We start from the raw sequence: 24,408 nt of genomic DNA on the forward strand, positions 1-24,408 counted from the left end.
CCTTAATGTAGTACTACCGTATATTAATTTGAGTGACAAAACATTAAAATACATACTAGGTGAAACATTTCTGTGTCATGAATAAGTGATTTGAGGGAATAATTCAACAAATACACCAAGAGCTAAAGAAGACCTGAATGTCAGTCCTAATCAATGAATTCACAGTTTTGGAAGTGGACTCAATAGTACAGAAACTCAGGAGACGGAAAGCATTGGGCTAAGATGGAACCACTGCAGACATGACTTTCACTGAAAATGATATGACAACGAGAAACTGACAAGACTTTAGAGAATATGGTGTGAGGAAACAAAGCTCGATGATTGGGAATTGGAAGTCATAGCTACCAAAGAAAGATAACCTGAGTGAAATTTGGTAACAATGGAAGCATTGCACTTAAAAAGTATTTAGTATGCTTACTCCCACCAGGCTGGAAGAAGAAGCTTATTACTGCTTTGAGCAGAACAAGCCAGTTTTAGAAAAGACAGAAGTTGCCCAGATCATACATTTGTGTTAAGAGGTATGTGCAGCAGAGTAGGAAGTTTGAAATTCCTCCCTCATAGCTTTTGTTGCTTAAATGAGGCCAATATTATGGAAGTTCTTACATCACTGTGGTATCCAGGATAGTTAGAAATAACATATTGGAAATTATGGGAGTTCCATACTAGCCTATGTGGATGAGATGATAACAGTTTGGATGTTTCCTTCACACCACCCGAAGAAGAATAGTACATGATAGCATCAGCTGGAACAGTTGGAAGACAGGAACCTACTTGAATGAGAACTATGAGATGGAAGGCTGAAGATCAGCTGAGATTTGTGGACGACAGAGAACAGTGAAGACATTGTTGGAAGTATCTCACAGAGGCCCTCTGTATCACACAGCGTTAGAGGCAATGATGATGCAGAATTTACTAGAATAAATAAAATTTTTTATTACACTTTGCAGTAAAATAAGAGAGAGAAAAGACTAGCAAGACTCAAGAAAATAATAACCTAGAATTGTTAAGTCTACATCCAGTCAGCTCATTTAGCTGCCTCACCATCCCCTCCTATCTAGAACATATATATAGAGAGCATACCATCCTGTACAAAACAAAACTGTATGGAAAATGTATTCCAAAAAATAAATGTATCATAATTGAATCAAAAGTTGTTATAAAAACAATTACCAATAAATCTGATGAAAACAGCTACTTTCCAACATTTTACTCATTAGCACTGTTTGTCAGTTTTAGCACTTAACCTACTGCTATTGCAAATGGTTCATATGTTTGTAACAAATACACCCAGCTATATGTTCCGAAAAAAACTGACTGAAAAATTATCTTGCAATAATCATATATATTCAAAACATCTAATAAAAAATTACAAATACAAAAGCTTTAAGTGTCCATTAGTTAGCAATGATCATCAGCTCCTGATGCTATGCGATGTTGTGTTAATGAGTGTATTTTTTCATTGTCAATTTCCAACAATAGTTTTTTACGTCTTTTTATTTTCAAGCACAAACGTATGTTATGTTCCAGTCTATCAAAGTATTTTATACTTTGAAAGTCTATAGCAATAATAAAGTTTCCAAGAGCAGTGTTATCTAATTCTTTGCCCTGCAGTTTGGATTTGTTAACTCTAATGATTCAATCAGAAAGAGACCTCCTATTTCTGTTCTTTATGATTTATATCAAAAGAAGGACAACCTAACTTTTGTTTTTAATAATTCATTATGCAGCGCAATAGATTTTAACTGCTGATCTGTTACAAAACATTTTCAACTGGAATACAGTAATGGTTTTAAAACATCACTTGCCTCAGTTTATGAAATCACTGCTCTGATTTACATCATTTTGTTTAAAGCTCATTAGCTGATTTAGTTCACTAATTCTTATGTAAAATGTTAAGAGAATAAAACTGCTTTGATACACCTATAATTCACTTAAAGCTTTGCAATGTACAGTTATTACCACCCACATCATTTTGTTGTGTATAAGATCCTTGTTCCAATTAGGCTAGTTAAATTACTGCCTTTTGGATGTGCTGAAACAGCTTGATTCACTGGTCTTTTAGTGGATAATTTTATTATTACCGTAGCTTTATTATAATTATTGTCTGATGGATGACACCCTAATACATCAGAAAACATGAAATTAACTCAAATGTTTCAGCAACACATCTGGCTATTCATCAACAAATGTTGGCATCTCAGTGTTCACAATAACAACCTTGATAGCACTTCTCAATTAAAGTGTTCTGACCGCCCTGTCATATATAAATACTGATGGTCAATCATGAAGTTATTTTAATCATTTTAAAAATTAAAGTATAAAATTTCAAAGACTTTAAAAAGCCTGAATTACCTAAATTAATATTACAAATTTCCTTTGACCTTGGAGTGAAATTTTCAATACAGTGAAATGCATTTAAGCCAAAATATATTTCTGATATATGGTATGCTATGCTCTTAAACTACACTACAATTCCAGCAACTATGAAACATCTAGAAGTACTATTTGGCTGGCATGTGAGCAAATTTTTACCTGGTACTCTAGCATTTATTTCAGACTTCAAATACATTCGTTATACAGTGCTTACTATGTGTAATTTATGGTTAAATACCCTTACTGTGGACTGTACTTACGTGATTACAGTTAAGTAGATAGGATTGTACTTTATTCAAATATGGGTCAAGTTCATCAATATGTTTGCGGAGTACATTAATTTTTTATTGCAGCCACCAACTATAACAGATAAATTTAAATCTTACACCGTTTTCATCTCTGTGATTTCCTTGACTGGTTTTCTGGAAAAAAGGAAAACTATGAAAAAATTATCAGAGTAGGCTAACATCTTACTGTGATCACTACTGCCACACATCAAATTATTATCAATTCATAGAGCAATTACTGGAACACTTGAAACAAGTAAGCATACAGTATATGACCACTGAGAAAATGTAAATTTCAATGAAACAAATGAATTTTTTTTTTTACAAATCCATCAATCATTTATGCCCACACTTGTTGGCATCAAGCATAGACACTGCTCTCATTTGTATAACAAACAAAGCATCAGCAGTGAAAGAGCAAAATAGTCATCAAATAACACACATAACTAACCTTTTCTCAATGTGTCCTTCATTCCAAGGTTGAACATCTGATGACATATAGACAAGGTAAAGAGAACACACCACTAAGTAAACCATAGAAACCAGCTGGAAGACTTCCCGCCACTGTCCCAAAGTTTGCTGTTGAGTTAAGAAAATATTTAAAACCAAATCTGGAACCTAGGAACAACTGGTTCATAATGCAAGGCCATTCTAATTATCTGTTATATCAGTACTATACTGTAATAAGAATGCAATAGAATATAAAGTTTAGGGCAAAGGCCAAGTGCTGGGACCTATGAGGTCATTCAGTGCTAATTTGGAAATTGACATTAAAGAGGTTTGAAAGGTGTAACAGGAGGAAAAGCTCACAGTTGAACTATGAAATAATTGTTAGGAAAGGATGGAAAGTAAGATGGAAGAAAGAGAATACTGTAAGAACAGAGGTTCAGTAAAAGGAATGAAAAGGGTTGCAACTTGGGGCTGAAGGGATATTGCAAAGAACCTAAAGTAATGCCTACAGTGCACCACATGAGGTGCACTGATGGCACTACCTCCCTACGGAGAGTACTATAGTAAAGCACTTATGTCTGCTTAAACATATTTTTTGTAAACTAATCAAGTTAACACTACTGAAGAGAATTTTATGACTGCTGACTTACCTGGTTATTAATAATTGCTCCAGTAACAACAGGAGCCAAAAAACCAGGAATTGTTGCAAGAGTATTCGATATTCCTGTCAGTGTTCCAGCAAAATTTGGAGCCAGTTCCTGAAAGCCAATTCATGAGCGCATATTTTAGTCATTTATCATAATAATAATAATAATAATAATAATAATAATAATAATAATAATAATAATAATAATAATAATAATAATAATAATACTGTACAGTCATACCGCAAACTTACGCGAGGTTAGGTTCCAGAACGCCTCACACAAGGCAAATTTTCACATAAGTTTGGCACAGTCTCTAAAAATGCTAATAAATGCTTATTTCTAAAGTTTATACACTAAATAAGAGCCTAATCATACTACCAAATTATTAAGCTAACTTTTAAATGAAATTAAAGTTAGTGTAATTTTATTTAAAAGTTAGCTGAATACATTTATCCTTAAAAAAAAGAAGTAAATGGTTGACATAAAAATAGAGAGCTGGAAAAGAATTTCTCTCTTTCTCCCCTTCTAACCAATCTATTTTTAGAAGTTTCTCAACCTCTTTTTAATAACTTCTTTATTCTATATCTCTTTCTCTTTGTTCTGAAATGCTTTTTCAAGAACAGTGTTTTTTATTTGGACTAATGCAACTCTTAGTTATTATGTACCTATGTTTTAGAACGTATTTGCCACACTAGCGCATTTACAGTCCGTAGACGGCACAGGCAAAATTAGGTCAATTTAAACTATCTACCGTACAGGCAACGATGTACAAGAGAGAGAGAGAGAGAGAGAGGTTGTCCTTACTTAATAGGGTGAAATTATTTAACAACTATTACAGAGATAGAGAGAATAACACGAGAGAGACAGAGACAGAGAGAGACTTGTCCTTACTTGAAATATCATGTTAAATAATTTATGAATTTTTACGGAGACAGGGAAAATAGCATGAGAGAGAGAGTGAGAGAAGTTATTCTTACGTTAGATAACAAAAGATGGAAATTCATGGTTTATGAAGGAAAAAGGAAAAAGAGAGAGAGAGAGAGAGAGAGAGAGAGAGAGAGAGAGAGAGAGAGAGAGAGAGAGAGAGAGAGAGAGAGAGAGAGAGAGAGATCCTTTGACACGCTGTGGGCAACGACTGACATATTTGACAGCTTTGCCCTCGCCCCTCTCTTCAAAGGTTTCACAAAAGATTGGGAAATTATATTTGTTTGTTTAAAATATCACATAATTTACTATAGAAATGTATAAATTTTGTAATTACAGTTTTATTATTATTATTATTATTATTATTATTATTATTATTATTATTATTATTATTATTATTATTATTATTATTATTATTATATTCAGGAGATGAACCCTATTCATACGGGAGAACCCCACAGGAGCCAATTCCAGCTTCCAAATAATATGGTGCTCATTAAAAAGAAGCAACAGGAGGTAAAGGGAAATACAGAGAGAAGAGATCACTTGTTGAAAAAGAAAAAATAAATTAATAAATGGTAAATAGACATAAAAATGTGAATCAATTATTAAAATACAAGAATTGTATGAGGAATGCTCATCAGCATTTATATTTCCAAAGAATTTATGTGCCTAAATCAGGGGAACAGTCTTTCATACATATAAATAAGAAATAAAATGACTGATATTCCCTACCTGGAATGCACAATGGAATCCACAGAAAGTCGCCCCAGATGCTCCTACAGCAACACAAATTAGGGCAACAGCAAGTCGACCATTACATCCCGCCCAAGGCACAAGCAACACAGACACCATAGGAATATAATTACCTGCCAAATAAACATTTCTGCAATGCACTTACACTGTACTGTACTACTGTCCATTCAACACACAACAGTGAATTCTGTACTGAAAACGACTCTCTTAATATATAGTAGATAAATTATAAAATTTAGGCCAAAGGACAAGCCCGGGACCTATGAGGTCATTCAGTGCTGAAACTGAAATTGACAGTAAAAAGGTTTGAAAGGTGTAACAGGAGGGAAACCTCGCAGTTGCACTATGAATCAATTCTTAGGAGAGGGTGGAAAGTAAGATGCAAGAAAAAGAATATGAACAGAGGTACAGTAATAGGAAAACATACACACCATAGTGAATTCTGTACTGAAAACAATCCCCTTAATGTACAGTATAGGAAATACCTTTGTTCACACTTTTAATACTGACTCCATTAATACTGCTACACATTCAGAAGTAGAAGGTGACTCAAGGCCAATAACCCGCTTCTTAAATTACATCAAACTATGATTCATCAACAGTTTTTTGGTTACATATTGCAAGTGATGTCCTGTGTTTCTGTAAGCGCAGGAATACCATACTAGAGCACCAAGAAAAACAACCAGTTTACAGGTACACAAGTACACTGGAAAAAATAACCATATCAATCTACCATGATGTAAAGAAAATTTGCATTTACTGGCCCTGGTATCTGCTTCCTTGGTGCTTGCTTTCAGAAATATAAAACAAACACAATATTCCCCTTACTTCTCACAACCTTCTGTGTAACATCCAATTACTTTCATCCATATTTAGTGAAAATATTTTCCTTTTAAATAGTGCTTGTGGCTAAATATTTTTATGAACAGGAACTGCTGTAATTATAGAATTTTTATGAGCATGTAAGAAACTCTTCATAATAAATACCATCCTCAACTGAGAATAACAAGTATTAATGTAACCACTTATTTTGTGTAAATAGCTAAGGTACTGGATGTAAATCCCTCACAGTAATTTCGTAAAAAGTATTCAATATTTCCATTCTCTATGATTGTAGTTTTATTTATTAAGCCAGAGCTTACCTGAATATGTAACATTAATTTTAGTCCATTTTAACAACAAAATGAAAGTTGCAGGTAACAACTAGCTTCTTTAAATATTGGTAGAACTCATGATAGTACAACTAATTACTAATTTACCTATAGCCATAGCTAGCTGACGAATTTGCCTGGTTGTCAAAACGCGCTTCTCAAGCAGGTGGTCCATTAAAGAGGAGTAAAATAAACTAAAAAGCCACATTAGTAGATACGGCATTGCAGATACTACACCATTCTGTGAAAAGAGAGAACTAAAGTAAGTATTCCAGCATTACCGTTGACAGACATTATTTTTGTTAAATGTGACAAAAAACATTTTTCCTAAAATATACCCATTACCTTGCCAAAAATTAGCCACTGCATCCCAAATAATCATCCCCGATACTTCACTCCCTATTGAAATCAAGAAAATGGGTCTCACCAAAACTGTCATAATTAATGCTATCTGAGTATGAACTGCAAGAAACAGTGGGGATATAATAGGAGCTTGCATTGTAAGTACAGACACCACCCTACTTACGAATGAGTTATATTCCGGACGGCTGTTTGTATGTTGGATTGTTTGCAAGTGGTTACTGCATTCTTCATGCCTATTCAAGTACAGTATGATATACGAGTAAAATCAATACAGTATTGTACATTTTTGCATCCTAAAACACAATACACTTTACATACATTACTGTATCTACAGAATAGGCGCGCAAAACAAAATTTGACTTACGAGTGGCAAAGGGGAGCACTCTGAACCCAATTTTAATTTTTGAACCCACTTGTTTGTATCTCTGAATAAGTAGGGTGGTGTCTGTACTGTAATGGGGTTGTATGAAAGAAATAACTTACCGTAGTTTAAAAGAATTTTACTTCTTTATTGTAAATACAGTACATTACAATATTTATAACTAACCAGAATTTCAATTTAGAAAGGCAAGATCAAGCTGTTAGTGAAAAGGGCCTTGGGACTGATTTTAGACATCAAATCCTTTGCTTTTCAACAACATACAAGGAGCCGAATGCTTAGATATGCACTACATATTAAAAACCAACTTACAAATAATTCAAGATACGAACGGCCATCTAGAACGTAACTCGTTCATAAGTTGGGTAGTGACCACACTCTGAAATGGAATTTCTACCTCTGCATCAAACCAGTTGGGATGTGTCACAGGATGAAAACCCCAAACTGCAGTAGGGTACTCCCAGGAGCGACAAATATAACAGAATACAGTACCTAACCATTGGGAATGATGCAGAGACAAATATCTCCAGAGAATCTATTTAATAGAGAAATCCATGATGGGTATATGAAACTATGGTTAATCCTGTAAGATTCCAGGGGGTTCCAAAACTCTTCTGTGCTGAATACTGGTGTTATACTGAAATATGTTTGTAAATGGAAAACAAAAATATTCTAAGTCAAAATGATCAATTGAAGTTACCAAAAAAATTTCTACAGAAGACATAACTTGAAGTTATTCGTCTCAAAGCTGACATTTGTATGGCTCCAAATGACATCATCAAAATCATGAAAGGGTTGAGATGATGAAGATAATGTCTACAAAACTTGGAACATCTCTGGAAGCAAAGGCCACCTGGCCCTGTTGCTACTACAGGACCCAATGAGGGACAGTCTAACCACCTGGGTGTGGTTTAGCATCTCCATGAGCTTGTAGTGAAAACTACAAGATGAAGATTACAGTAAACTCCCCCGTATTCGAGGGGGATATGCGTAGGGTATGTGAAACAAACCTACCAACTTCCAATTCTTACTTTATTTGTAACCCCAAATACTTTGTGAGTTACCTAGCTACCATAACATTTTATTCTCTACTTCTGAGTATGGATGAATCTGCTAGATTAATGTCTGGATGCTGTAGACTTGATTCTGGGAACATTTTAAAACCAAAAGTGTAAGCTATTAATTCAAGTTAACCATGAATGCCTTTGACAATTCAGGCTGTCCAAACTTTTTCCCTCTGTTAGAGACCAGCAATTATTAGAGGGACTGGTATTTTCTATGGAATAATGCTAGGAAAACAACATTTTATATCACCTACACAATCCACAGGTTAAATTACGAATGTGATGCTTTTGCTGGAGTTTGCGGTTTCATTTGTATAGTTTTCAGCATGAGAAACATCCATATTACAACAAAGACTCTATGTCAGATGCTGACAAAGTATTTTGATAACATCTTGATTTTCAAATACCATTAAAACTGATGAGAAGATTGTAATGACACACACATTTATCAAACTTTACTTATTCTAATTAACATATCGTGATCAAATATCACCCCACATTATAAAACATTAAGAGCATTGCCCCATACAGGTCCAACTATCAAATCTACCTTACCTGCTTCATATCATAATGTTGAATGTTCTTAAGATACGTTGGAAGTTCAGTCAAGAGGCAATAAAAACCCCAATTGTTTCCCACATGGGTAATTATCACAATTAGAAATGGTGTTGACGTCAATATGGAGTACCAGGGGACATCCAAACTCTGTCAAACAAAGAACAGGATAAATCACAACTGTCAGTTCTGAACAAAATACACTACCACAAACACTATGACAACAAACTTCCACATAACAGGTTTTTACATAGGAAAAACCTATTTTTGGTAGCCACTGTAAGTCCTTTACCCACAGCAGTTTCAACCTAAATGGTAGCAGACACTTGTACCCTAAGCTCATGGGATAATCCAAGTACTACATCATATCCAGAGATATAAAGTCTTATGGAAAAATACACAGTTAGATTATATATGTTTCAGATACTGTGAAAAAGAGAGCTTGATGCTGAACATACTGTGCTAACAGTTACTGTTAAATGAAAATCGTAGAAGTGTAAAAGAGCACACAGAAAACTGAAGGTGGTGGAGTTGTTCACTTAAAAACCTACATTTAAAGACTTACACCAACTGTTACCTATAAATTAATTCTAATCATGCAAATCTTGCTTAAGAGAACAAGCAAAAAAACTTATGAAAGGAAAGTTAGCTTTTCATTTTACCCAAAAAAATTGAAATTGTTTCCTTTGATGTAATCTTGACAAACAGTACTTCAGTATCTCATATAAATGAAAGAATTCCTAATTAACTATAACATAATCAAAGTGATGTAAAATCTGAGTCAGTGAGTCTAGTATGACATTTACCAGAAATAAATTCAAAAAAGAAAAAATACAAAATATCCTGTTCTTACTTTATTATTTCTATGATCCCCAATGCCTTGCTTAATGAACAACTTTTCTGCTGTAGATATAGTTGGGTGTTGGTCAGGTGAATCATATACATTTTTAAACCAAAACCATCCCCAAACTATGGCAAGGCTTCCAGACACATAAAACACAGCGGGCCAGCCCCAAATTGACTGTGACAGCCATCCGCTAACTGATAATGTAACAACAGTTCCAAACTGGCACCCTGAAAATGAAAAAGCAAAAGATTATAACCAAGAAGTGCTTAAATATACAGTACAGTATATGAAATTTACAAACTTGACACATCTGAAAAGTCTTGAGATAATAACTGACTGTAAAAAATGTCTGTGGTCTCACCTCCACATATTCGAGCCAATGAACGGGCCCTCTCCTGAGGAGGAATCCAAAATGATACCATCACATTCATAGCTGGGAAGGTAACACCCTGGGATGGAAATACAACAAATAATAAAAATTCAGAGCTCTGGACCTCTCAAGGATTCAGATTTCATGAAACTGCTTTTCGTAAAATATTACACACACATTTTGTTCAAAGAATACAGCATAAGAGTAAAATTAAAGATGTAAAATGGTCTGCTATGCTACAAGGATTATTCAGTCAAAATATATGAATAACATTTTCAATAGTTCTGAAGAACTATTCAATGTTTTGCAGTTTTACTATTTCCATGACTTATTCAGAAACTGTACATACAAAGGACTTGAATTTTGGTAGGTCTGTGTGGAAACATGCCTACAAAATATCCATAAAAACTGTATTTTTCATTACATTTTTAAAGCATATCAACACATCCCCTGAAGTAAAAAGACCAGCAATTAAATTTATTAATGACCCTGGTGCAAATATAAACAAATCAGAAAATTAATGTGTACGTCTACTTCCTAAATGGTAAGAGTTCCTTTCCATTTAACCAAATTATGAAAATCTTTGAGGCATAAACTAGATCCAATTAGACAAGTGAAATGTGTTGGAACACTGGAACCCTTTTTCCCTTAGTTCAACCTAAGTTTCTACAAAAATTTTCAAGTCTGCAATCTATTAAGCTAAGCATTATTGCTTTGTATCTTCATTCAGGTGTCTTGCCTAGAGAAGCAGAAGTAGCTGAATGATGATACAAACACTACCCTACATATGAATGAGTTACATTCCGAATGTAAACTGTTCGTAAGTTGGTCTTCATGACTATTTAAGTTCAGTATGATATAAAGTCAATACAGTATTGTATGTTTTTTTTATCCTACAACACAATACAGAACTGTATACTGTACATACAGTGCTGTATTTTATAGAGTACAGTACAGTACTTTATTAACTGCAACTAAGCTGAATAGGCACAAAACAAAATCTGAACCTAAGGATGGCAAACAGGAGTGCTCTGAACAGAACTCTAATTCACAATCCCTTTTGTATGTATCTCTGAATGTTCGTAGCTTGAATATTCGTAAGTAGGGTAGTGTTTATTGATGTATTACATACATTAAATTAAATACATTTATGAATTACACATAAGCACAGTACTGCAATATCATACCTCTGTCATTCCTTCCAAAACTCTAATGACCATAAAAGCACCAGTGGAGTGTTTAGCAGCTAATGGGGAGAGCACAGTGAGAATTCCAGTTAGGGTAACCCCAAGCCCGTACACTAATCGCCCACCGAACCTTTCTGCTAACCTTCCTCCTATGTAATTGGTCAGCATATAACCATAGAAAAAGCAACCAAGAATCATTCCCTGAGTCTTTTCATCCCAGTCAAACTCGCCACTCTGAGGAAAAAAAAAATGAACATGACAAAGAAAGATATTATACATTACATAAGATTTTCATGGTAGCTAACAGCCTCCATTCAAACATACACAATAATGTCCCTATTACAAAATACAAAATGACAGTTAATCACATAACATTTGAATAAATAGATTTTAAGAAGATATGAGCACTATACCACCTCTAAGCCAGTACAGTATACAGTATTATGTGGTATGGAGTAAGACATCCAGATTTTTAGACGTCTTCTATCTTTGTGGCTTTTTGTTATAATCTCTCTGTTGATGTTAATTTGCTTATTTATTTTCTGTGATCAGAATTTGCCTAAAAAATATGAGGGTGGAATTACAGGGGCTTCTCCAATATATTTTTATGCAAAAAAAAGCATACAATGTACTTTTCTTTATCGAAAGGTTTGTACTTACAACCAACATTTATATTTTCCTTGCATTCTTTTGTGAATATTCATAATAAAAACAAGAAATACATTAAAAATGAGAATTATGAAAACAGAGACAACTACAAAAATATAATTACCAGCATCTTTCTAATGTCTTTTAATTAAATGCTTTTCAGCCTGTTTAACAGAGTACCAAGACCAATGAGCCCAGAGGAACATCCGCTGTGTTACCTACATGACACAAGAGTGAACAAACCTTCATCACACATTACTGTCCATCTAACAAGTCTTTCTTCCTTGCACCTCCACTTCTCCTTACCAGTTCCATAGCTCAGAGACTTTGATCCTGGACAATTTCTTTCCAATCATCTACTTAGCAATGATACACAGCTAATCACACTCCCCAAGGCTGATGTAGGAAGTCTTCCAACTTACCCCTCCTTTCCTTGTTTTTTCCAGAATATATTTTCTTTGGAATGCTACTGCCATCTATTTTTTCAAGAAGGCCTATCCTCGAGTCTTTTCATAACTTTATGGATATAAATGGAGTCAGAATTTGTCACTCTAAGATACAGATGAATCCCAAGGACTGTTTTCAAATAATGGCAATGACAGCTATTAAGAAGACTATTAAGCATATAAATATAACTGGGCTATGCCTCAGCCAGATAAAACAAGCAGAATAACACACAAGCAATGTAATTTTCCCTACTGAATGTTCACATTAAATCCATAAATCATATTAAGTACTGATTGCATTCCATAAAGTTCCCCTGACTCATAGCCTTGTGTTCACAGAGGAAGAATAGGCAACATTCTCCCACAACACTAGTGCCAATGAAGAACAGAAGTTGCATGGTTAATGCAGGTACAGAATGGACCTCTTCCTCCTTCACCCAAGCTTCTTCCATTGGACAGGAGACCACAAGACACTCCACGCAGATCACAGGTGGCACGAATTTCTCAACTCTGAGAGCAAAACATTTTGAGAGAGGGTCAACAGATACAGGGGACATGGCCTAGTACACACCCATTCAGAGCCTGGACATCTAAACTGATCATTCTTTTAAGTAGGGGAATCATCAGGCACCATCATTCTTATAATAGTCAAAACAAAAGCCACAAACAAACAGATAAGGCAGTCATCAATAGTTCTACACCATTCAAGAACAAGATGTCTGATCAGCAGGGAGGCCAAAGAATAACATTTGACCAAGATAGTAGATCGGTTCCCTCACTTCCTTTCTCACCGTCCATTAGTTAACTTCACTGAAGGTATACTCCATATAATATTGGAAGGCTAAAAACTTACATTTACAGGTACTGATGCTCTTGACTCCTGTGAAGCTGGTTCAGGACAAGTATCCTCAACTTGCTGCGCTGATTCTTGACTAGAAGATTGTTTCATTACCATTGCTACAATTGCAACTGATAAATTAACCCGCATTGCATATACCTCGGCAAATCCCAAGAACAACAGGAACACAAGCACATGTCGTTCACCATAACCTGATAGGAACAATATCATATCACTATTACTATACGAAACTAAACATGCTATCACTTCATTGACATTACAGGAGTTCTTTTTGTATGATCAATATTTTTACAAGGCACAACATAAGCGCTGTTTGAGAAACCAGTCTTTCAAAAAGGAGGGAAGTTACAGCACACTTTAAACCATCAAAGATAAAACCTACACAGTATATCTTAAAAACTATTTAGGAAGTCACATTTCTTAAATTGTACATCACTGAAATGATTGTACAATAACATGACAACAGTTAATTAAGTAAACCTCTACTTACTAGTTTTGGAACTTTCTTCTGGTCCTGACAGTTCATTTTCCCTCTGTAAAATAAAATTTAGTTATAAAAAATCTGTAATTTAAACAAAGTAAAAAAGCCTTCTACGTCATGTTTATTTGAAAGAGCATATCACTCTTCTACAAATAAACAAAAAAATATATGCAACCAGACATACAGCATACAGTACTGGCTTCCCTTAAAAGTTGCCATGAGTTGGAAAATTCTTTTTGAACATCACATGGAAAAGATGTTTTAACCTATAGATTTAGTCCTTGTCTCTGCTACTATGTGATGGGTGATCACTAATGGCATCACCTTCAGCTAATTTATCTTCAAACACTGTCAACTGGTCTCCTAATGCCAAGCCTTCTTGCTTCCAACTCCATACAGCCCAATAAAATGCCCAAGATGCAATACAAGCATATATGGAACTCATTGATTAACATGAAACATATGTTCTTGTCTCTACAGACTGGGCCAAAGTAAATGACAAATGCAGTAGCTAAAAAGCAATATGCAACTGTTTACTGAGAACAGTCAAGACAATCTTAAACACTGCTGAAACCTATTAAAGAATTATTGCTTACTTATAATACTCTCGGATATGTTTATTTAAACATTAAAGCTGTCACTAAATACTGTAATCAAAACTATTACTAAATACTGTAAACTAAAAATTTATGGTAATTTTCATGACCTTTCAGTTCTGGTACACCCCTCAGTTACAATGACATTGGTAGTCAGCTTTATAAAGACCAAAACCCTGGAAATCATTGCAATTAACATTAAAAATAACAATGACTCTCAACTTTGGAGCAGTGCTGAAAATAGCAGGCAAGGCTTGAGGAGATTGTTACTAAACACAGTGAATGGTTTTGCCGATTTTAAGGCCTACTTTCAGATACAAATCGGAGTCTGGCACCAGTGACAGCAGAGTACATAAAAAATCTTTGACACTACAAAGTCTTAAGTGGGCTTGACAATAAATGTACAGTACCTTACATGTAAGGGAATGGCAAAGAACATAAATTATTATAATTACAAACCTGCTGAACACAAGTTTGTGTATTCTGCCTACAGTGCTCTGAAGTATGAACTCTGCTGTAACCAGTAGATGACAGAAGACGAGGCCACCACTGCAGTAAACTTTCACCTCTCATGGTTCCCTGTGAAAAAAGTTTTATTTTGAGAAGAAAAAATAGGAAAAAAATATCTTCAAAACTAAGTAACATACAGAATACTGCTGACATATTTCAAGATGGTAAATTAAATAATTATACAGGTATTCTCTCACACTGCTGTATAGCAAGCAACCTGTGATGGCAATGCCTCTTAACAAGTATAACTTGAATTTAAAAAAATGAGTACATGCTAGGACATCTTCATGCACATACCCCTCTCATACCAAGACAGAATGAGCTGGAAAAGGGGAAACAAGCAGGTCTAGCAGAAAGGAACAGAAAAGCTCTGCGGTGTCTTGGGGGACTGTTCTTCCAAAATATACAGAGGAAAACTTCTAAGTCTTCCTGTGCTTCTTATTGTATTTCTTCCCCTGTAAGGGAGACCAGACAGCAAACTCCCAGCAAGGAGAATCAGGAATGCAAATCCTACCGCTGCATAAATAAAAAAGTGATAAGGATCAATACCATAGAACATAAAGCAAACACACACCCACCCCTGTCCTGCACAATCAAACTCTTATCCTTTAAGATATGTCATTACTCCATAACAGAGCATAACACTCAACAACATAAATACTTAGAAAGAAAAGCTTCAACTTGACAGTCAGGCAGAGCGGAGCAAGGCATCCACTCTCAATGGCAGTCAAAGTAAAAGTGCTAGGCTAAATCATGTGAGCAGACAGTACCCCCAATTCAACTACATACCACCAATTAAGCATCTTGTTACCAAGCTTCAGAGGCTGTTTCCAGCTTGTTCCATGAATATTCGTACATAAAAGGCTCCTCATAAGGTTTTCTCCCAATAATGATTAAAAAATATGCACAAAATACAAGAGAAACAGGAATGAAAATATAGCCTGGGCTATGTTACATACAGTCAGTAAAAATGAATTTAGGTCTATCAAACATTAACCATATCATTCCCACCCTCCACACATTAACCATATGATTCCCACCCTAAACCACTGTATGGTGCAAATCCTACCTGACCTGTCCTAGGATGTTGCAACCCTAGCCATCAACTTCTTCAATATTTGCTACTAGGATGAAGAATCTTGGAATGGCACAAGAGCCCTTGCCTAGTTCTACCATTAATCTTAATATATACATTAGCCTACACTAAATATTTAGTATCTCTGAAAAATCTTCATTATATTTTATATTTTAATACTAGCCATTGATATTTGAGTTTTTTGCTTTGTTCTTAATAAAGTAAATTTTTACTTTTAATACCACAACCACTCTCATGAGTTCCCTGTTTAGTACCAGGCCCATAAGAATGAATGTTAAAATGTAATCATAAAGAAGTTAAGTATCTCAAGTAACAGTAAATTTATGACAGTTTTCAATGTAATTTTTGAATTACCAGCACAGCATGTGATATTAAAGTAAAATAATACCCTGCATTCTCCTCAATCTGATGAACAGAAAAAGCATGCAAAAATCCATCACAAATTTACTGTTATCAAGATATTTACCATCTGTTTCTGTTTGGGTTTCATCATTCATGTCAGTGGAGATGGCACTAGACATAATATTCATGCAAGTGGGGACTGGTAATGGTGTAGAAATATACCAGATTTACGGGTGATGTCAAGCAGGCTACTGCATGCTACAAATAGACAAGTTAATGAGGCAAACCCTTAGCCTATAATACCAACTTCCAGAGCAAATGTAGAGCAATGGGTCAGGGATACTGTAGCAGCCTAGGCCTGTAAAAAGCATTTCAAAGGGCCAGTTGAGAATGACGGGCACAGGTTCTGCTGACGGAAACAACCCTAACCTTTCCTAGAATGCCATGTCCTGACCTAAGCAGACCTAATTCCCTGACTCAGGGTGCCATGGCCTGACCTGGTTGACCGTCCCCCGCTCCCATGTATCACTTAACATTGGAAACATGGACTAGCTTCTGCTCGGAGGTAGTTTCAGAGATAATATTACCTAACCAAACTTACCTTGACCTAACCTAACATGGGACGCCATGCCCTTACCTGGCTTAGGGGGAGGGGGTCCCAAACAAATCGTGACCCCTTAGGCTAATATGCATTCTACCCATCAACTTTCACTTCTAGGTTAGGCTACACGTAGGAAGTGAGCTGTCTGAGATAAGCCTATGTTTTAAAAGCTTATAGTTAATGAAAAACAGTCTTATATAGCAATTAAAACAGCAATATTCACGGGCGGGTCATGACCCTTACGCAGGTTTTCATTAGATCAACAATTTCTGACCGAGCCAGGGAAAGCTACCCAACAGATAAAAAAAGCTGACTTTATTTCATTTTACCTGCTTATATTTCGCGCATGAAGTACTGAAACAGGAGGTGTATGCCCATTATGAAAATGGGCTGCGAAGGAAGCCCATAATTAAGTATTATACGCGGCAGATAACGGACCAGAAAACCTTACTGAAATCAAAAGTATATGTTGTTCTGATGGCTTTGACGTGTTGTCAGTGACGTTCTCTTCATCTCTCTTTAGAATATCAAAGTTGTTCTCACCTATATTCCACAAAATCCTCAAAAAATTACCTATTTATATTTTAATATAAAATAAATTACATTTATTTCCATTTTAGTTTGTTATATTTTAGTTTTAGAATAATTTTATAAAGCTACTACAACATTTTGTTCTAATAAACGTTTCCCTTCATGTTTATAGCGGTCTTCTTCTTGTAAGTAGCTATGAGAGCAAAGTGAAACACTTGCAGTAACTAGCAGAAGGGGTAAATATTTTTGGAAAAACTTTAAATTAAGGAAAGTATAATATTGCGAAGAATAAGCAGTTAAAGAAGAGGAAGGTATAACCAAAACAAGAAAAACGCCATGTGTGAAAAAGAAGAAAAAATTAAGGCTAGATATAGTCACCTCAAGAAATTTACATTTAATATCAAACCTGTTAGGTCAGTAATGCTTATAATAGATAAATCAAAAAGAAATTAGAAGACTAAATACTAACAGAAATGAGAAACTGTTCAATAAGAAATTAAACAAAATGCAAATCCTTGGGAAAATGGTACACAGAAAATAACTCAAAGGAAATTAGTAAGAAGATAAATAGAAAAAAAAGTAGAGTGTACAATAAGAGAAACCAGAAAGTAGAAAGTGGCAAAAGTGAGACAGGAAATATATGCTAAACAACTATGGTCCCAGCATTATTTGCTACCTTAGAAACCTGTAGTAACTTCACTGACAAGATATGAAAGAACTAGGGAAAATGCTGCATGGTATCTTCAGAGTAATACATAGATAACTAAAGTTAACACTGTATCGCGAACTTATAGCAAAATGGCCTTTGGCTTACATAATAAATGATAGAAAATACCCTGCTTTTTCATAACATAATAAGTTTTGATTGAAAATATTAATCAAGAAAACATCAGCGGATCATCATTGCCCTCAGAGGGAAGTGATGGATAAATGAAAAGCAGTAACAACATGCAGTAAATAAAATACTAGTGGGTGATCATGTGTGCGTATGGTCGGTCTCTAGGACACTTGGCAAATGCTCAGGGGCCTGTGCTTTGCCACGACTGAAGTACTGAATTTTGTGGCTGCTCCACTTAAGGTGGGGAGCTGTCAAAGCTTGGGGTAGCCACCGAGAAAGAAGGAAGATGTGTGCTCAGAGCAGTGTGTTATTCAAGTTCGTTCTCTGCGCACTAAAATGATGTTATACCGTGACGCCTAAGTAAAAGAAAAACAATGCCTCGAGAAGTCGTGAGTTTGATATGGCTGGGACATCAGGCAGTGATGAATAAAACATAACTCGAAGAATGTTTGGTCGCTTGGAACAGCAATCACTAAGCTAAATACCAAATGGCCAACGAGGTTTTAGAAAACCAGCGAAAACTAAGGAGTTCGAATGACTAATGGCTTGGCTATGAAAGGCTGACATAATAAACAGATTTCTGGAGAAGAGATCACCGAGGCTCTGTGCAAACCGCAGGTACCAAAAGTTAGAGTATGTTAAAGTAGATGAAAAAGAATGATTGTAGATACCAGGAGAAAATTAAGCGAATTTGTTATATAATTCAATTTTGACGGGCAACGAACTAAGGAGTAATGCTCATAAGATATATGTAAGATACGTGTAAGAATGTTAGAGGGTTTTGTGAACAGCGCCTTCTCTGGCAAGAGAGGTGGGGTTGGACGGGTAGGAACTGATGAATAATAAATGAATAAAGATCAGCAATAAGATTTTCGTCGATGAGTTACCGAGGCCAAATACCTTTAGTAATAGATTTAGGCTATGAATTTATTATCAAAATAAGATTATGAACTTCCGACATCTAATAAATGTTGGTATTGCACGTGTTATATATATATATATATATATATATATATATATATATATATATATATATATATATATATATGTGTGTGTGTGTGTGTGTGTGTGTGTGTGTGTGTGTGTGTGTGTGTGTGTGTGTGTGTCTGAGTGTGTGTTTGTAAATTTCACTTAACATTCTTTCCACTCAGGGGTAGCTGACCGAGTAGGTTTCATCTTTTCACCTTTCAACATTTATTTTTCACCATTAGTTTCGTTAAATTCTGTTGCAAGTGGTTTATCCCAGAATACGCTTTGGTGAGGTACACTTCACTAGTTAATTACAGCTGGTCTTCTCTGGAACTGTCTTTTGCATGGCAGGAAAATTGTCATGCAGAAGACAACTGAACGAAAATCTCAGTGGCGTCACTTCAGATTTTTCCTGGGGAGTGTGGGCAAATGGGTGGGGTAGCGAGCGAAGCAAGCCCTGTCAGCTGGGAGTAGGGGGGCCGCATGAGCGCCCTTCCCCCCCACCTCGAAAATTTTTTGGAAATTTGTGTGCATTTTGGAGCGTTTTGAAGTCATATAAGTGCTGTATTGAGTTAAATATGCAGCAAAACAGGTGTGCAACACCCACCCGCATATTATTATTATTATTATTATTATTATTATTATTATTATTATTATTATTATTATTATTATTATTATTATTATTATTATTATTATTATTATTATTTAAAAAGCTAAGAGGCAAACCAAGCCTTGGGGGCATTAGTGTCTTGAGGGGGGGCGCAGGTGGCCCCCAGGCACATCCCCCCAGTGACTCCCCTGGCAAATGTAGGCTAAAGCTTTTTTAGACCACCAAAGAAATTACAAAAAAATGCAACCTTAAAAATGTAGACTTGCAGTTCTAGAAGCTACATAAATTTTTTTTACCCCTGCTATTCAAGTCATTGCAATCTACCTCGACCTGTGCGATAGCAGAATTCATTTTTCGATAGTACCGCTCGCATTCTGCGCTGACTTGGCAATCTAAAACAATGCACCCGTTATTGTAAAAAATTTCATTGTCAGTACTTGATATATTTAATTCTCATGTTTTAAACTTTGTTGTCTGCTCTTGCGATACTTAATTGTCATATTTTTGTTGCTATGTAAAACTTTCAAATAAAATATCTTCCGTATCATTTCCTAATATGATACAGACTTCATAAATTTAAACAAATTTGAACATGTCTTCTTCTTTGTTTTGTGAACTCGTAAACATTTTGATCATTGCCATTCCAACTCTCGTTCTAAATATTAATAGAAATCAACACTTAAAAGCATTTTGCATTATTTTTTAAACGAGAATTAAAAGTTTACAGTCTAGGCCTATTTTTGTCTGTATTTTAATTCTCGTCGGTTCAGTTAAATAAAAGGGTTTTGTGCTTCTTTCAAGACTGAGTGTAGGGTAATAATAATAATAATAATAATAATAATAATAATAATAATAATAATAATAATAATAATAATAATAATAATAATAATAATAATAATAATACGAAGGAAGAAGACCCTCTTTGAGGCAAGTTTTGTTGAATAAAATGGCTGCATTTTGCGAATTGATTTTATACTGAGTTTTCTCAATTCTTCTAATAATTCGCTTTTCATGCACATAAATATCAGTCAATAATTGACCAGTGTTCATGTTTCGATGGATGAAACAGCGTATTTCTTACAGCAGAAGTTCTTTATTTTTAAGCATTACAACAGGTTACTGGAACCTGGGATGTAAATCCGTAGATTTTCCTTATTGTATTTTCGGTGGTATTTCTTCTTTTTTCTTCTTCTGACGTCTATCTGGTACTTTTAGTACTCTTTCTGTCGACATGTTTCGACCAGCTCGTTGGTCATCTTATGGACGTTGGGATGAGTCTGGAGACACAGTGTTGTCGCTGTTTAAGGTTAAGCCAGCCTTGTGCTGTCACGGGTTCTTGCTCCGGGAGGAACCCGTGACTGAAACGATGTGTAAAGACATAAAAAAAAGTGCTTTTTGGCAGTTAGTTGGTGAAAAAGAAAGAGGGTGACAGGCAGGGCTGCAACCCCTTTAAACCTTACGGTACGCATCAGTAGGAGGGAAAGTTTTATAGCAGTGAGTCCCAGCTTAGTGGGAGAGGGCTGAGAAGGAAAAGGAAGAGAGCTTGTGTTTGAGGGAAAGGTAGCGCAAAAAATAAAATATTTATATATGCTCATATACATATATATACATACAATATGTATATACAAATACATACAGATACATGCACGCATACATATACATAAATAGAATAAAAACATATATACCCATATGTGCATATACACCCACATGCATATATGTATGCATATGCACATATATACACACCTGCACATACATACATACATACATACACACACACACAGTAAGTGGGACAGCAAGGGCTACCCATTTCTGCATATGAGTTTTTTCTTTATTATATATATAAATATATATATATATATATATATATATATATATATATATATATATATATATATATATATATATATATATAGGTTAGGTGGATTTTGACCATGCTTTATTGCCATGGCTTTTGTCTTATTGATGTTGATCTTGAGTCCCAGTTGTGAGCATTTTTATCTTCTATTTGTTGCAAGGCTTCTTGCGTCTTATGGAGTGGTCTTCGAGGGCTTGTGCCGATGATGCAAACATCATCATCAAATACTACTAGCAACAGCGCACGTAGTCAGAAAAGTGATGGACTCCTAGGGAGGCAGGATGCAACCCGGAATCCCACACTGTGAAAACCACCCAGTCGAATAGGATGACTGTGATAGACTGAAAAAAAAGATAATAATAAATTATTTTCATACAAAATCGACGATTACATCTAGTTAGCCTATTTAAAGAGATGGTCTTGTGAGTCATTCTGGAAGAGTGAGTGTAAATTAATAATAATAATAATAATAATAATAATAATAATAATAATAATAATAATAATAATATATGAAGGATGGCTTTTCGGGCTCAGCGATATTGGTCAGCAACTAGCCGATATTCATATTGGAAAAAGGATATTGTGTGGAATGCGGGAAGTCTTTTATTGAAATATCCAATCAGAGATCCGTGGAATCCTTCGTCGTCTGGATTCAGGTTCTACTTCAGATACCGTCGACATGTTTCGACCACCTCGTTGGTCATCCTCTGGACGTGATCGAAAAAGATCTGGAGAAACAAGGTTGTTGTTTTTTAAGAGTAAGCCAGCCTTGTGCTGGCACAGGCTCTTGCTCCTGGAGCAGCCTGTAACAAAAGAAACAAGGCGCTTATTAGGTCGGTATTTATAGCCGGGGGGGGGGGGGGCGGGGGTCTTGATCGGTGCTGAATTATGATTGGCTGCCCGGGGCAGGTCATCTCGGGCGGAGCCTTCTCTCCCATGTTGATATTCGGGGCTCGTATTGCATGCGAGCGGCACTGTAGTGCTGGGGATGAATGGGAGAATTTCGATCCTCAGATGCCGAACTTTGATTCATTTGTTCGCTATGGGTGTTGCTAGGTGCAGGTCTCCTGGAGCCGTGGGGAGGAGAAAGGTTTCCTGCTTAATGTTGAGGGTTGGCTTCTCCTTCCCAATGTGCAATGCTTCCAAGAGGAGCAGGCAGCGGTGGTCCGTAGTTCGGTCAGTCATTTCCATATTCGTGATTATATCTTTTCTTGCAATTCTCTGGTTATGGGCAGCCCTGACATGGTTAAAGATGGCTTCCTCTTGGACGTGGCAGGAAATCCTCTTTGAGAAACGCATGGTGATCACACCGATGTAAGAACCGAGGCATCCTCGGACGGGGCATCAGTACCGGTATACCATGTTGGTTTTCTTCAAGGGGTCCTGCTGAGGTGGGGGCTGGATTGTTATGCATTACCAGGCTGCTCGTCTTTTTGCTCTTGTAATAAATGACTAGATGAATATTCTTATTGGGGTCGACGGGGTTGACATTATTCTCGATGATGTTCTTGAGGGCACGTTCATCTTCTTTATATTTATGATGAAATTGTCTTTTATAGAAGAGCTCTATGCGTTCAGGGGCACCAGGGCGAGGTTCCTGCCGGTACCATTTATCGATGTTCGCCTTGATAGACTCTTCTATATTCCGGTTTGGGTGTCCATTGTCGATGAGGGTCTGGGCTACACGTTCCATTTCTCCGTGTGTGTTATTCCAGGAGGAGCAGTGAGAGAGGGCCCTCCTGACGTAGGCGCTGATGGTGGAGCGCTTATACCTCTTGGGGCACTCGCTCGCCCTGTTCATACACATGACCAGGTTCGTGCGCTTCGTGTAGACCTTCGTAGAGAAAGAGGCCTCTCTCTGCTCCACAAGGACGCCAAGGAAGGGGAGGCCTTGGTTCTTACATCAGTATGACCATCATGCGTTTCTCAAAGAGGATTTCCTGACACGCCCAAGGGGGAGCCATCTTAACCATGCCAGGATCGCTCATAACCAGAGAATTGCAAGAAAAGATATACTGTAATCATGAATATGGACCGAAGTATGGACCACCGCCGCCTGCGCCTCTTGGAAGCATTGCACATTGGGAAAGAGAAACCAACCATCAACATTACATAGGGAACCTTTCTCCTCCCCACGGCCGCCAGGAGACCTGAACCGAGCGACCCCCATAGCAAACGAACTAATCAAAATTCGGCATCTGAGGATAGAAATTCTCCCATTCATCCCCAGCACTACAATGCCGCTTGCACGCAAGCCGAGCCCCGAACATCAACATGGGAGAGAAGGCTCCACCCGAGATGACCCGCCCCGGGCAGCCAATCACAATTCAGCACCAATCAAGACAACCCCCACCCCCACCCCTATAAATACCGACCCAAGCGCCTTGTTTCTCCAGACCTTTTTCAACCGCGTCCAGAGGATGACCAACGAGATGGTCGAAACATGTCGACGGTACCTGAAGCAGAACCTGAATCCAGACGACGAAGGATTCCACGGATCTCTGATTGGATATTTCAATAAAAGACTTCCCGCAATCCACACAATATCCTTTTTCCAATATGAATATCGGCCAGTTGCTGACCAACATCGCTGAGCCCGAAAAGCGAATTATAAGGAAAATAGAAAAGATACTGTATAAGATAAATTCGCATAATACAGCCATCCTTTTTAAT

General features: G+C 36.3%; 1 protein-coding gene across 1 annotated transcript; it reads right to left on the reverse strand.

Annotated features, from left to right (window-relative positions):
* Positions 1-1,490: 1,490 nt before the first annotated feature.
* Positions 1,491-17,431, reverse strand: LOC136828789 (putative inorganic phosphate cotransporter). The gene is made up of 13 exons (XM_067087013.1): positions 17,262-17,431; positions 14,843-14,962; positions 13,797-13,839; positions 13,301-13,497; positions 11,354-11,587; positions 10,158-10,245; positions 9,803-10,023; positions 8,950-9,099; positions 6,697-6,829; positions 5,417-5,550; positions 3,761-3,868; positions 3,112-3,239; positions 1,491-2,795 (listed from the first exon to the last, which is right to left on the reverse strand). The coding sequence occupies exons 2-13, from the start codon at positions 14,954-14,956 to the stop codon at positions 2,756-2,758; spliced, it is 1,590 nt and encodes a 529-aa protein (XP_066943114.1). The 5' UTR covers positions 14,957-14,962; positions 17,262-17,431; the 3' UTR covers positions 1,491-2,755.
* Positions 17,432-24,408: the final 6,977 nt, after the last annotated feature.

This window comes from Macrobrachium rosenbergii, chromosome 43, assembly GCF_040412425.1.
Source record: "Macrobrachium rosenbergii isolate ZJJX-2024 chromosome 43, ASM4041242v1, whole genome shotgun sequence".
NCBI lineage: Eukaryota > Metazoa > Arthropoda > Malacostraca > Decapoda > Palaemonidae > Macrobrachium > Macrobrachium rosenbergii.

What these genes read in the sequence shown, in the direction of transcription:
- LOC136828789 (XM_067087013.1), bottom strand. Translation starts at nt 14,956, where the DNA reads ATGAGAGGTGAAAGTTTACTGCAGTGGTGGCCTCGTCTTCTGTCATCT. An exon ending in ATTGGCTCGAATATGTGGAG is followed by an intron (nt 10,024 to 10,157) that starts GTGAGACCACAG and finishes TTTCATTTTCAG; the next exon opens with GGTGCCAGTTTGGAACTGTT. An exon ending in AACATTATGATATGAAGCAG is followed by an intron (nt 6,830 to 8,949) that starts GTAAGGTAGATT and finishes CTCTTTTCACAG; the next exon opens with AATGGTGTAGTATCTGCAAT.